General features: G+C 44.3%; 1 protein-coding gene across 1 annotated transcript in view; it reads left to right on the top strand.

Annotated features, from left to right (window-relative positions):
* TAF1 (TATA-box binding protein associated factor 1) overlaps positions 1-16,134 on the top strand; it is a 2,792,652-nt gene that overhangs the window by 1,861,674 nt on the left and 914,844 nt on the right. Inside the window, exon 28 of the mRNA XM_044057257.1 lies at positions 5,476-5,584. Within this exon, the coding sequence (XP_043913192.1) occupies positions 5,476-5,584 (109 nt within the window). The remainder of the gene's footprint in view (positions 1-5,475; positions 5,585-16,134) is intronic.

Raw genomic sequence — 16,134 nt, 5'->3', positions numbered from 1 at the left:
AAGCATGCAATCGAGGCATTCAAATCATTCCTCCAGCAAGGACATCTGCTAATAAGGACAGACAATACCACAGTCATGTGGTACATAAACAAACAGGGAGGCATGCATTCCTACCCTCTATGCCGGATGGCAATGGATCTGTGGAACCTAGCCCTGAATCTCAACATCCAACTGCAGGCCAAATTCGTACCAGGAAAAGAGAATTCACTAGCAGACAGCTTAAGCAGAACTACCACGGATGCTCACGAATGGATGCTGCATCCAGACATCTTCAAAATCATAACAAACAAATGGGGAATGCCAGAGATAGACCTGTTCGCCTCCCCACTCAACAACCAACTGAGGAAATTCTGCTCAAGAGTATACCACCCACAAGCCTGGAAGGTGGATTCCCTCTCTTTCAGCTGGAATGCCCTAACAGTGTATGCTTTTCCATCACTCCCATTGATGTACAGAGTACTACTGAAGATTAGAGAGGAACAGCCAAAGGTGATACTGATAGCTCCAGACTGGCCAAGGCAGCACTGGTATCCGCTACTGAGAAGCATGTCTCGGACGAACTCATGGCCTCTACCCCTATGGCCTCTACTTCTAACGCATAACAACTTCAAGACCCTGCATCCAAACTTGAAAACACTGCAGCTGACTGCCTGGAAAATTGCCTAAAACAAAACCAAACTGTCTTATCTCAGAGGGTCAAGGACATAATCCTGGAGGCTCGCAGACCCACCACAAGAAAGACATACTCAGCTAAATGGAAGAGATTCCTCATTTGGAGCGCTTCAAAGGGTACAAATGTCACACTGGCAAACCTAGCACACATCCTAGAATACTTAGCAGAACTGTTCCACAATGGCCTGTCCTATTCCTCCATTAAGATTCATGCTTCAGCAGTTTCAGCAGAATACAACATGGATCCTCCTATCTTCTCTCACCCTCTCCTCAGACAATTTTTAAGAGGGATCAAAAATGTAAAACCTCCAAGGAAACCCCCTCTGCCTGCATGGGATCTCAATTTTGTGCTGGAAAAATTAACACTACCCCCTTTTGAAACAGCAGCATCAGCAGACTTACAGTTCTTATCTTGGAAAACTGCTTTCCTTCTAGCAATCACTTCAGCAAGAAGAGTATCTGAGTTACAGGCACTAATGGCAGTGCAGCCTTTCCTTATTTTTAACCAGGATAGAGTGTCTCTGAGAACCAATCCTACTTTCATGCCAAAGGTGGTATCCAGGGTATCCTTGAACCAAGCTATTCATTTGCCTACGTTCTTCCCTAACCCACAGAACAGGGGGGAAAAACTACTGCACACCTTGGATGTACACAGACAACTACGCTACTATCTGGACAGAACAAAAACCAGCAGAAAAACTGACCAACGTCTGGTAGCATATGCAACTGGAGTGCAAGGAAAAGCAATTTCCAAACAGACAGTTTCTAAATGGATAGGAAATTGCATTCGTTTCTGCTACTCTTTTCATGGAAAGACAGCTCCTGAAAATATCAGGCCTCACTCCACAAGAGCCACAGCCATCACTACGGCTTTCCTACGAGGGGTGGCTACCAAGGACATTTTAGAAGCTGCTACTTGGAGCTCCATGCATACATTTGCCAAGCATTACAATCTACCTTTATACTCCAGATCCCGAGCAGGTTTTGCAACTGCAGTTTTACAGGGGATCTTAACTATGCCATCCTTATCTTAGTACCTCCTCCCCCAGTTTGGCTATGGTATTCTACCCATATGTTATGACTGCAGATGCATCCTTGAAGGACATAGTACAGTTTTGTACCTACCATAAATGTAGATGTCCGATAGGCATGCATCTGCAGTCAGGATTACCCACCCTCCTTCCCCTCTGTGGTATTCCTAGGGTGCTTACCCCTCTTCAGCTAGCTGGGGGAATCTATTATGGTGTATTTGTTTGTATGTATATCTGTATATATATATATATATATATATATATATATATATATTGTTTTCTTCTGTTTGGAATTTTCAACTTTTATCCAAATTTAGCCTTCCTAGAGGGCACCTGGCATCTGGGGCAAGAAACACTGAGGAAAATGGCGTCGGCTGATGCCTTTATACCCCAGCAGCTCTGACGGGGAAAGTGCGACATCAGCCGAGGCCAGACCCAGACTTTGGAATCCGGCCGACCGAAGGGCTGCCTGAGGCAGGACAACCCATATGTTATGACTGCAGATGCATACCTATCGGACATCTACATTTATGGTAGGTACAAAATTGTACTTTTCATGTCCCCCACACACACACACACACACACACACACACACACACACACACACACACACACACACACACACTATGTATGAGTGTTTTTGTCATCAACAATCCACATTTCTTGATGCACAGGTGAATGCTTACCAGTGACTAGGGATGTGACTGGGCAGGAACAAGAAATGTGCATCTAGAGCATTATGTCACAGTGTATTAGCCAAGTTTCTGGAAATGCTTGTATGTGAAATTTTGCTAAAAAAAGTGCAGAATTCTAATTAGGTGAGAAAAGAGCCCTTCAGGGAGGGACTTCTCTAGTAGATCATTAAACAAAGTCATTGACCCTTTTTTGGGTTGTTGATTGGATGTACCTTTTCCAGAAATCACACTTAAGTTTTTTTTCTCAGAAGTTCCAGTACTCAAAGAAAGGCTAGCCTAGTATGCAGTGACCTACTGACAAGTATTCCTAGTTTCTGTGCCAGCCATTTCTTTTCTGCCATTTGCAGAATTTGGATCTCAGTCCTAATGCATGTCAGCAAAAGTTTTCCACATTTGATAGCTGCAGAATGCAACATCTCTGTCTGTCATATTATTAGTGCAGACCCTTATCAGTGCTGTCTTCTTTGCCTTGGGGAGGAGAATGATTTAAGCATTGCCAAAAGTAACAGAATTGCAGCCGTTACGTGTACAGACAATGGAAGAAAAATCTTTTGGCCTGCTTGTGTGTTAAGAAGTTAGAGATGGCTGAAAAGTCATGTATGGGAATTGTTCGGTGAATCTGGCATACAGGCTCAGGTCCTAGCCACATCACCACTTCAAGGACTAAAGTTCAGAGGTTAGGCCTCGGCCTAACTAATTTAAAGCACGTTTACTGTTAAAAATGCCCTTCTCGACCATGCAGGAGTTGAAGTTGTTCCCAAGTGTTAAAGACTTAAGCTCTTGCGAGTCTTCCAGTTTGGCAGTTATCAAGTGACTCTGATAGCACTCACCTGCAGTCTCACCCTCTGCTGGTGTAGTTTGGATCCCAAGACTGGGCAGCCTTATCCTAGTAAATGGTTTGTAGAGTCACCTTCTCTAAGGTCAGGGTACTCAAGGCTGAAGGCTACCATCCCAGGGTCTCCTAGTGGACCCATCAAGGTTTTCCAGGTGGTGGCAGACATCCACTTGGTTGTCCCTGTACTACAGATCTTCATTTAGGGCCTAGACATCAGGCAGATGTGTGGTGCGAGGTGGATTTAGGGCCACACCTTTACTGAATGTGTGTTAATGCCACTGATAGGCCTAGCACAGCCCTGTTTTGTTTCTATACTGCAACCTTTAGATGCACTTCTTGGTGTCAGATCATTGGCCTGACTTAAGAGACACATCCATTGCACACATGTCCCAGTGTGAGATTGCACAAGCTTACTCCTACTGCTGCAGCAGGGAACAATACCCTTTGGAGTTTATTTGAGGCATCTGAGGACCCAGAAACCATTTTGTTGTAGCTGGACATGGCCAGTTAGTCTTTCTCATCTTAGAGCTGTCCCTACCTGGATGACATTCCTCTTTGAGAGACCTTAAAGCTTACATTGGTATTCAAGGAGTTGCCCCCCCCCATTTACTTCACAGCAGAAGCAGCTGTATGTATATATGAGGAAGATGATGACTCCTGGCTTGTACCACCCATGGTTATTATGGATGTCATCACTGAAGTCTGGAAGCTCTTGGTTTATATGTGATCTGTAAGAAGACATCCTTTACAAGCCCACAGATACAGTGGCTACCTTACTGGGCATGCTTGAATTAGCTTTCGTGTGATTTCCTCAGTCTGGCATAAATTTCCTGAGAGTAGAGTATTTTGCTGTCTTGCCAGTAAAGAGGCAAAGCTATGGAATCATGTAGCAACAGAGTTATATTCCTCTGGCGTGTACTGCAGCTTAGTTGCCTCAGCTCAGCTGTTTTTTTCTTACCTCTGAAAATTCTAGTCTTCCTTTTAGAGTAAAGCCTGATGACCTTCCCCAGTCTGGACTCAGGGAGAGAGTGATAAAGACACTATCACCACTGTTCTTTCACGTGGCCTGCTTTAATTTTGGTTGTGTGCCACAGAAACAAAGGCCATGACCATAGGCTTGAGCATATGCCTGTGCAGGATAGCATGGCTGAAACTATTCTCCCTTATAGAGGAGCTTAGAAATAAGATTCTGGATACCCTGACTGAAGGGTGGGTTTATTTTTTCAGGCCTGCCATTATCTAGTAGATGATGTCTTGAGAAGGAAAAGAGCCCACAAATGGACAAATGAGTCTTACCATAGTCTTGTCCTCTCCCATTCTGACCAACTCACCCAAGAAGAGACTCTTTTACAGATTGGGCCTGCACCTGTCATTAGTGGGCTTTGCCTCCAAACTTGCAGTCTTTGTATCTACTGACTTGAAGATTGTTCCGCTTCAGGGAAAGGGGCAAATGCAGAAGTGAAAACATCCCTTTCATCATGTACATTAGTTACAACTTACTGAATGAAGTTACATCTGAGAGATGCTTGACTTCTTCCACTGCTTATAGCTGTGACACAGCCAGTTGGCCTGTGGTACGCACCTTCACAAGGCACTGCTGTCTCAGCTACAATTTCATAAGTCTGTCTTCCTTTCATACCTTTGTAATAAATAAATCTGCTTTCTGAACTTTGGGCAGAATTCTTCAGCTCCATCTACCCTGGTGGATTAGTGCTTGGGATTTGTCCCAGTCATTGATTCATCATTAAGGGTCCCCATCTTAGATCAAGTGACACAGTAAAATCATATCCATTATATTGAACAGTGGAGCTTACCTTGATGGGTTCTATTTATCCACTCTTTACCTGTTTGAACTTGGACAGCCTGTCAATCAGGCCTCATCTTTTAGGAGTTCCCTACAAGTCAGGAAGGCTTATGCTTTCATATTAGTTTTTAAGAGTTCAGGTGTTATGTTTTCATTGTTGTTTCTTGATTGGCAAGAGGTATGCTGTGTAATGTTTGGACGCATATTGGTGGGCTTATTGTTAGGGCTGCAATGTAATTAGCATGTGATAACTGCTTGCACTGGCCATTAAGTAAGGATTCTTTTGCGGATCAGTTACGGTAAGAACATGCCTCTTACTTTGTAAAAGATTGTTGAATAATCTTAATTTCTCAAGTGTTTTCACAATCCTTTACATAAGGACAGACATTTTCCAGATCATCTTCAAGTGTATTTGGTGTCTTTTTTTCTCTCTCACAGTGCTGATGAGGTGCGCAGAAAATCTTTGGTGCTAAAGTTCCCAAAACAACAGCTGCCTCCAAAGAAGAAGCGACGTGTTGGTACAACGATTCACTGTGATTACCTGAATGTAAGTACTGCTTCTTCAAGCATGTTATTATCTTTAACTTCAGTGATACAAGTAGGGAGACTAATAATTGCATCTCATGATGATACATTGCAGTTTCTCATTTGTAAACTTGTTCTGTTTATGTCAAAATACTGCATCAGTGCATCTGTTCTAGTTTCTATTTGTAGGATTCTCTGTAATAAGGAAGATAAGGGTATTATTTGTTAGTTTTCAGTAAACAACTGAATTTAACTTTTTATGAGATGTTAGCATAGCTAACGCGTTAATTAAAGATCTTTGTAAATTCCAAGACACTCATTTTCTTTCTTCATAAAAAGTCATGACCAAGTGCTTTAAAATGAAAAGGCACACTGAATATAGTGAGATGCAAAGAATGTAACATGTAGGTTGCAGACAGTAAGGTATTAGGTTATTTGTTGGTGGACTGATTGTTCTAGCAGAATATCTGGAATAATTTCCCTTAAGTTGATTGGGGTTAACTTTTGAAGCTAAGGAGATGCAGTTGAGGTAGATCAGCATGCTCAGATACCTTTGGAGGTGCAGAGTTAGACATGATCTGATGCTATCCGTGTCATTATTCCTTACAGATGGGTCTAGGATCCGACCATGGATCCAAGCCAGCAACTTCTCAGACAGATCCAGAGCTCAAACTCCTTCCCTTCCCATAATCCCTTGCTACCTTCTGACCCCCAGATTTCTATTGCCGCCGAATCGCTCCAGACATGGTCCAGGCTCAAGTACAGGGAATTGTTAGATAAGTGCCTTTTTCTTGGCTTCTATTTTTCTTTCCTTTTAAGTTATCTGTGCTATCTTTAGCAGTTTTAATTAATCGCATTTCCCCTCCTGTTAGAACCTCGTTGTAGGTTTAAGGTAGGTTCTACCATTCCCCCTTCTAGTGCCCTTTTCTTTAAAAAAAAAAAAAAAACTCTTTTCTGTGTGTGTGTGTGTGTGTTGGTCAGGATGACTGAGAAGCCTGCAGGCTTTAAGAGGTGCTCCTTGTGCAGTCAGAAGATGCCTTGTTCCAACTCGTACAAGTAGTGTCTCTGTTGCCTAGGGTCATCGCATCTGGAGGTTGAATGCGACATTTGTGCTGCATTCAACCCCAGGGCCCTGGTAGAGTGATGCAACAAGCTTCTCTTCAAGGGCTGGGCCCAGGGTGGTCCTCTGCCTTCGGACTCCCTATCCAAGTCCTTGCAGAAGCTGAAGAAGAAACCTCCTCCTTCCTCTGGGTGGTTGTCTTCTTTCTCTAAAAAGCCAAGGCTCTCGGATCACAGATCCGTGGATTCGAGCACAGCCTCTTTGGTTTCGTATCTGAGGTCTGCTGTTCATAGAGCTTTGGATCCCATTGTTGAATCCAAGGCCTCATCACATCGGAGGCCTTCGGATCATGAAGCAGCCACCCCCGGATCTGACCAGTTTGTTGGATCTGTCCTGTATGGCTCCCAAGTCTTCAGATCCTACAAGGTTGTCTGATCTGATGGTACCATCTGATCCTGTTGTCATAGAGGGTTCCCCTTCTGAGTCCTCCAGGAGGTTGGATCCAAGACTTCGGAGACAATCTCCTTCTTGAAGCCATAGAGCTTTGGGAGCTAAGGCCGGATCCCCAGCAAGATCTGGCCACTCTTCAGCTTTGTCCAGATCATCTAGAAGTCTCCTTCCCTCGGATATGGATAGGATGATGAGGGGTTTCTTCAAAGACAAAATCAAGTTGGGCTTGCTACAGTCCCTAGCCCATATGGCTAGGGGACCCTCCCCATCCACAAGTCTCTACTATTCTCTTGCAATCTACCAGGTTTTGGAATGTCAGGACCAGGAGATTCGCAGTTAGAGGTCGACTGTGTCAGATATCCCCCCCTTCTCTACGCCATCAGGGTCCCTGGCTGGCTCAGATGTTCTTCGTGTTTCACTGTTGCAGTCATTACATTTGGGTTATCTGCTTGCAGGTAGCCCTCAGTCGGCCTGATTATCAAAATCTTGTGTCCTGCGTCGGTTGCTGTTTCATCTTCCATGATGTCAGGTAGTCAGGGGGTATAAAGCATGCAGCCGATGCCATTACATCAGTCTTTCCTGCTTTGCTGTACCCAAAGCAGAAGCAGTTCACAAGTGCTGGTCGGCCGACTCCTGAAATTTTCGTTTTCAAGTTTCAGATCCTAAGTGTTCGAAAAAAGCTAAGTACCCCGTTGGGGATCCTTTTTCTTGCTCTAAACCGATATCAGTAAAAGTTAACAGTTGTATTTCTTGTGGAAAGCAAATACCTCATAAAGATTTTCATTCGTACTGCATTCCTTGCTTAGGCGCAGACCACGATGTCCCTCACTGTCGGTTTTGTGCTATTCATCATCGGTTCATTTCTGCATCTAACTATCTTGGTATTTGGTTCAGTTATCCAGAAATGGCTTTGGTAAGCCATCCGACTACTGACATTCCAAAAAAAGTAAAGAAAAAACATAGAGACCGCATAGGTCCAAAGCTGCCGACGATGCTTCCGTTAAGCTAGCCGCCAGTTCGCCGGTACTCAGTGAGGAGCTTTCGCAACCCCTGATACCCTGCTACTTCAGATTTGCAGGCCTCTACTGAGACCCATTCGGAATCCGGTATGCAGCGAGATGCTTCTTCGACTATGGAACCTGCGGATGTCTCTACCTTGGATGGGTCTGGAGCCACTGTGCAGGCACTGGCTTCTGAGGGTGTATTCAGGCATACTGACTTGCATATCAAACCGACACCATCTTCTTCTTCAAGGCCTAAAACTCGATCCACGCCTAGAAAATCGATGCCCAGACCACATGGTCAGGCCCCTATACCTAAAAACAAATGGTAAGAATGTCTGAAGACCTTATTACTCTAATCAGGGGAAGCCACCCTTCTCCCTCTAAGAGACCTAGAAATGATTTTCCTACTGATTCTTCGGATCAGGGTTCTGAAATTTCTGTTTCTTCTGATGACCAGGATTTGCCCTTATCTACCTATGAGGATTCTGATGCAGAGGACTCCATTCCCTCTGCTTCCCCTCCAGAAGATTTCTCTTTTGGTGAAACTTTGCATACCCTTAGGGAGCATTTCCGCTGGGAAAGCCAGGATTACTCTTCTTACTCCTACCTCAACACCGGCCTTTAGCTATCCCTCCTGTACTGGACATTGTAGATGATGCCTTCATGGAATCTAGCCTGGCCCCAGACACTTTATCTCTGGCTCCCAGGAAACCTGACAGGTATTAAAGAGTACCTGACTCTCACAAGTTTCTCTTTAAGAATCCTACTGCAGATCCAGAGACCATTTCACAGGGACCCAAAGGCATTAAGGCTACTACTGCCAAATACGGTACCCCATCTGATAGAGATTCCAGGGCCCTGGACAGATGGGGTAAGAAGGTATACACTTCTGCTGCTTTGGCCATTAGGGCCTTAAACTGCCAGTTTCATATGTTAAAGTATCAGCAGCATATTATTGGATTACTTAAACAGAAAATTATGCTGATTCCTGACTGTGCTGAAAATAAAGAATTACAGGATTTAATGCATTCTGCTGAACAAGTTGGTAAACATACTTTGCAATATGGTTTTGACTCCTTAGAGGCATCTTGCAGGACTGCTGTCACTGGGTCTGTACTTAGAAGGCATGCTTGGCTTAGGGAGCAAACTTTACCGGATCATGTTAAAGCTAAATTACTGGATGCTCCCTTAAACCAAGACCGCCTGTTTGACAACAAAGCAGAAGAAATACTTAAAAAGATGGAGGAAAAAGCTAAATCTATGCAAACTGTTAAAGATTTCCTGCAAGTACAGCCTCTCAGATTTAGTAGGGACTGGCCTTCTAAGAACTGGTCCTTTCCTGTCTCTTCCAGGCCTTCTCAGTCCAAACTAAGATCAGCAGACCACCCAGGCTTCAGTCTCAAGGTACTCACAGGCCTAAGCAGTGGGGGGCTTCCTCTTCCTAAGATGGAAGTGGTAAGGCACCCCCCTATAGTATACTGTCACAATGACTTAATCTTAAACCTTCCAAGCCCTGCTCAACTGACTGTTCCTTTAGGGGAAAAGATTGTCCTGCATGCAAAAAACTGGGAATTCATTACCCAAGACAAATGGGTTTTAAATACAGTTTCCCAAGGATACAGATTCCACTTCCACTCTTTACCAATCCAAATGGTTGGCCAGACCTACCCCTAAATCAGTGGGCAGAGGCTCAACAGCAGGTTCTCAATCTTCTAAGTATCAGGGCTATTCAACCTGTCCCAGAAGAGGACTGGGAACAAGGTTTTTACTCAGTACTTTTCCTGGTATCCAGAAAAGACAATACCTGCCATCCTATCCTGGACTTGTCTATCCTAAACACCTTTTTGGTAATCCCAAAATTCAAAATGCTAACACTTCATCAGCTGCTTCCCATGCTAGGCAAAAATGCCTGGTTGGCAACATTGGATTTAAAGGAAGCTTACCTGCACATCTCAATAAGGGAAAATTGCAGAAAATACCTACGCTTCAGAGCAGGCTACATGCACTATCAGTTCTCTGCACTGCTCTTTGGCTTGTCTACTGCGCCCAGGGTACTCACAAAGTGCCTAGCTCCAGTCATTGCATTCTGCAGGCAAAGAAATATTCAAATATAGCCATACCTGGACGATTGACTAATTCAGGCAGAAAGCCAGGACATACTATTAAATCATCTGGCATTTGTAAAGAAACTGCTAATCTCACTGAGGTACACCATAAACAAAAAGAAATCTCACCTAGTACCCTGCCAACAAATTGTATTCCTGGGAGAAAGCTTGAATACAACTTCCCAGATGGCCTTCCTCACGCCAGAGAAACAAATTTATTTGGCAGCCTACTTCAAACTACTGGCCACAAAGACCCAGCTATCTGCAAGGAAAATACTGCAAGCCCTGGGGTTCATGGCCTCTTGCATTCTACTAATTTCATTTGCAAGACTGCATATGAGGAAACTACAGTTGTATCTAAAAAGCCTATGATGTCAACATTGACAGAACCGGGATCAATGATTCCCATCATTCCTTGTATAAAGACAGAGATGTTCTTCGTGTTTCACTGTTGCAGTCATTACAGTTGGGTTATCCTGCTGGCAGGCTACCCTCAGTCGGTGTGAATTCCAAAGTCTAGGTCTGGCATCAGTTGCTGTTGCCTCTTCCCTGACGTCAGTGTGCCATGGGTATAAAAGATGCAGCCGACGCCATTTTTTTCAGTCTTTCTTGCCGCGCGGTACCCGAAGCAGAAACAGTTCGCAAGTGCCGGTCGGCCGACTCCTGAGATTTTCGTGTTCGAATTTCAGATCCGAAGTCTTCATTAAATGCTAAGTACCCCGTTGGGGAAACTTTTTTCTTGCTCCAGACCGATGTCAGAAAAAGTTAATAATTGCATTTCTTGTGGGAAGCAAGTACCTCATAAGGACTTTCATTCTTACTGCATTCCTTGCCTAGGCCCTGACCACGACATTGCTAGTTGTCGGTTTTGTGCTAGATTTAACCAACGCACAATTAAGCGTCGGTACAATTTTGCTTTTCACTATTTTGGCAGAAGATTTAATTATATGATGCCGTCAGACCAGCCGACTACCGGAATTTACAAAAAACGCAAAGAAAAAGAAAAGGACAGGTATCCGAAGTCCAAAACCGATGACGAGGCTTCTTCTAAGCCAGTCACCGGTTCGCCGGTTCTCAGTGAGGCGCTTCCGCAGCCCCTGATGACCGCTACTTTAGAGCCACAGGCCCCCAGGTGGAGACAATCAGGCCTTTAGAAACTCAAGGTATTGGACCTTCGGAAACTATTCTGTCAGATGGGTCTGGAGCCGCTGAGCAGGCATCGGCTTCCGAGGGTGTTTTCAGTCCTACACAATTATATGTTAAAACTACTTCAGCTTCAAAGGCAAAGACTAAGGCACCTTTAAAGACAAAGAAACAAGTACAGCAGCCTCATGGACAGGCCTCCATGCCTAAAAAACAGATGCTCAAGATGGCCGAGGACTTGATTACTTTGATCAGGGGTTCCCATCCCCCTCCTGATAAGAGGCCTAGGCAAGAGACAGACTATGAATTTTCAGATCAGGTTTCCATTTCATCTGATTCCTCTTCTGATCAGGAATATTCTCTTCCTCCCTATGAGGATTCTGATGCTTAAGAATCTATCCCTTCAGCCTCTCCTCCTGAGGATTATTCTTTTGGGGAAACTTTGCATACCATGAGGGAGCATTTCCACTGGGAGAGCCAAGATTATTCAAAATCTAAGAAAAGGCTCAGAGACTTCCTTTTACTACCACAACACAGGCCCCTAGCTATTCCACCTGTGTTAGACATTGTAGATGATGTATTTTCAGAGTCCAGTCTGACCCCTAATTCCTTACCTCCAGCTCCTGTTAAGCCAGACAGATACTACAGGGTTCCTGACTCTCATAAATTCCTTTTCAAAAACCCTGCTGCTGACCCAGAAACTATCTCTCAGGGTCCCAAACGGGTCAAGGCTTCCACTGCAAAAAACCCTACCCCCTCTGACAGGGATTCTAGGGCACTGGACAGATGGGGAAAAAAGATTTACACTTCTGCAACCTTGGCTATAAGGGCTTTAAATTGTCAGTTTCATATGCTCAAATATCAGCAATGTATTATGTCACTGCTTAAACAGAAAATGTTTATAAATTCTGAATGTGCAGAAAACAAAGAAATGCAGGATTTATTGCATGCAGCTGAACAAGTTGGAAAGCATACTTTGCAATGTGGTTTTGATTCTCTGGAGGCCTCCTGCAGGGCCACTGTTATGGGTTCTATCATTAGGAGGCATGCTTGATTAAAGGAACAAAATCTACCTGATCATGTTAAAGCAAAATTATTAGATGCTCCATTACAGCAAGATACCTTGTTTGGTGTTAAAGAAAATGGAGGACAAAGCTAAATCTATGCAAACAGTCAAGGATTTTTTACAGGTACAGCCTCCAAGATTTAGCAGACACTGGCCTACAAATAATTGGTCCTTTCCAGTGTCAGACAGGCCACAAAGGGGCAGATACAGACACCCTAGAGGCAGATCCCAGCCCCAGGGTTTGTACAGGTCTAAACAATGGGGTGATTCTACCTCCAAAAGTGGAGAAGACAAATCACAGCCATATAGGAAACAGTCCCAATGACTTTCCCCTGCCTGCGCCAAGCACTTATCTTCTGGCAGCACCTTTAGGGGGAAAACTAGCACTTTTTTCTCAAAATTGGCACATAATAACCCAGGACAAATGGGTCTTGGACATAGTGTCACAGGGCTACAAGTTTCACTTTCATACCCTGCCAAGGGCAAACGGTTGGCCAGACCTGCCAAAAAACCAATGGGCAGAGGTACAAAAACAAGTCTCATCCCTCATAGGGCCATTCAACAAGTACCAGAGCAAGAGCAGGGACAAGGATTTTATTCACGACTGTTCTTGGTACCCAGAAAGGACAAAGCCTGGAGACCAGTACTGGACCTATCTATTCTAAACACATATCTGGATATACCAAAATTCAAAATGTTGACACTACAGCAGCTTCTGCCCATGCTGGGCAAGAAGGCTTGGCTTGTGACTTTAGACCTAAAAGAGGCATAACTGCATGTCCCAATCAGACAAACATGCAGAAGATACCTCAGATTCAAAGCTGGCTCAATGCACTACCAATTCTCTGCACTGCCCTTTGGCTTATCTACTGCACCCAGGGTCTTCACAAAATGCCTGGCACCAGTAATTGCATTCTGCAGACAAAGAGGAATACAAATATATCCTTACTTGGACGACTGTCTCATTCAAGCAGAGAACAAGGACATTCTACTACAGCATCTGGCATTTGTAAAGAGATTACTACCATGCCTAGGGTACACAGTCAATGAACAGAAATCAAAACTAGTACCCTCTCAAGAGATAATATTCCTGGGTGCAAGCTTAAATACAACTGCCCAGATGGCTTATCTCACGCCAGACAAACAAAGGCAATTGACTACCTATTTCAAACTGTTGGCAACAAAGGCCCAGTTATCTGCAAGAAAACTTCTGCAGGCTTTGGGCTTCATGGCATCCTGCATTCTTCTAATTCCATATGCAAGACTGCATATGAGGAAACTTCAATGGTACCTAAAAAGTGTTTGGACTGAACATTGCCACAGTCTGGAAACAATAATTACTCTCATTCCCTGCCTGCAACAGGAGTTTCGATGGTGGGCGAAGGCCTGCCACCAGAACAAGGGACAGCCATTCACTTTACCCCCAACCAGACAGACAGTAACAATGGATGCATCAGATTATGCCTGGGGGGGCCACATGGCAGGCAGATGTATTCAAGGCACATGGTCCGCAAACCAAATGCATCTACATATCAACCAAAAAGAGATGCTAGCTGTTCAAAATGCCCTGACAGCCTTCAAGGACCTACTTCATCCGGGACAACTGCTGGTAAAGACAGACAACACCATGGTCATGTGATATATAAACAAGCAGGGAAGCACTCATTCTTACCCCCTTTGCAGACTAGCTATGACTTTATGGGGCACAGCATTGACTTACCAAATACATCTGCAGGCACAATTCCTGCCAGGAAAGATAAATACTCTGGCAGATGAACTAAGCAGAAACATTATGGATCCCCACGAGTGGAAATTGGATCCACAAGTCTTCAGCATGATAATAAAGAAATGGGGATGCCCAGACATAGATCTATTTGCCTCCCCTCACAACTGCCAACTAAAGAGATTCTGCACAAGGACATATCACAGACAAGCATGGAAAGTGGATGCCCTATCTTTCAGCTGGAAAAACTTAACAGTATATGCCTTTCCACCACTGCCTCTCCTCCCCAAGGTACTCCTAAACGTCAGACAAGAGAAGCCAAAAATGATACTGATTGCCCCAGACTGGCCCCGCCAGTACGGGTACCCAATCCTAAGGAACTTGTCTCAATGCCCAGCCTGGACAGTACCTCAAATACCTCATCTACTGTCCCAACAGAACAATCAAATCCTGCACAGCCAACTCAAGACCTTAAATCTGGCAGCATGGCGGATAATATAGTCATACAAAACACATCTCTCACTAAAGCAGTGATGGATGTTATTTTGGAGGCCAGGAGGCCTAGTACTAGAAAATCTTATGCCGGAAAATGGAAGAGATTCTGTGCTTAGAACCAGGCACAAGGAATTGACACAGCTGTACTAAACATTGCTCAGATTTTGCAATACTTAACTGAGATGCTGGACAAAGGCCTATCCTTTTCCTCAATTAAATTTCATGCCTCTGCTATTTCGATTCATTACAATACAGAGCCACCAATCTTCTCTCATCCTGTAGTGAGACAGTACCTCAGAGGAGCCAAAAATGTAAGGCCTCCAAGAAGATCACCAATACCTGCATGGGACCTCAATTATGTCTTGGAAAATCTCACCCTGCCTCCTTTTGAGCCAGCCGCTACAGCTGATATAAAGTTTTTATCTTGGAAAACAGCTCTGCTCCCAGCAATAACCTCTGCAAGACTAGTTTCTGAGCTACAAGCACTCATGGCTGTGGAACCTTTTATCATTTTTCATCCAGACAGGGTTTCTCTGAGTACAAACCCGACATTTATGCCTAAGGTAGTGTCCAGTGTGGCCCTTAACCAAACTATTCATCTGCCTACCTTTTATCCAAACCCACAGAATAAGGGGAGAGAATTCTGCATTCTTTGGACATACACAGACAGCTATGCTTCTACTTGAACAGAACCAAAGCTTTCAGAAAGGCAGAGCAATTACTAGTAGTATATGCTGCAGGATCACAAGGAAAGGCTATCTCTAAGCAGACTATTTCTAAGTGGATAGGCCACTGCATTAGTTTCTGCTATTCACAGCATGGCAAGCCAGTGCCTAAGGGTATTAGGCCACATTCAACCAGAGCAGCAGCTACTTCAGCAGCCTTCCTCAGGGGAGTACCAACCAAAGACATTTTAGAGGCTGCTACCTGGAGTTCAGTGCACATCTTTACAAAGCACTATCATTTACCACTCTACTCTAAATCCAGGGCAGGCTTTGCCACTGTAGTTCTTCAGGGCCTCATAGCCGCCCCTAGTGCCATTTAGCTCCAGCCTCCCAACCATAGCTTTGGGATTCAACCCAAGTGTAATGACTGCAACAGTGAAACACGAAGAACATAGTACAGTTGTGTACACTTACCATAAATGTAGATGTTCGAGTGTATTCACTGTTGCAGTGCAGGTTACCCTCCCGCCTTCCCCCTTATTTTTGCTGGAACTTATCTTTACTTCTCTAATCTATACAACCTATGTGATGTATTTGCTTGTAGATGAAGGTAAAATATATTTTGGTGCATGTATATTTTATTTATTTATTTTTAGCCTACCCTTTTGGGGGCACCTGACATCTGGGGCAAGAAAAACTAAAGAAAATGGCATCGGCTGCATCTTTTATACCCCTGGTGCACTGACGTCAGGGAAGAGGCGACAGCAACCGACGCCGGACCTAGACTTTGGAATTCAGGCCGACTGAGGGTAGCCTGCCAGCAGGATAACCCAGTTGTAATGACTGCAACAGTGAATACAC

The sequence above is a fragment of the Protopterus annectens genome, chromosome 15.part0 (assembly GCF_019279795.1).
Source record: "Protopterus annectens isolate FY-2018-M chromosome 15.part0, PAN1.0, whole genome shotgun sequence".
Classification (NCBI taxonomy): Eukaryota; Metazoa; Chordata; order Ceratodontiformes; family Protopteridae; genus Protopterus; species Protopterus annectens.
The sequence above is the reverse complement of the archived record's forward strand: the minus strand, read 5'-3'. Positions and strand labels throughout refer to the sequence as shown.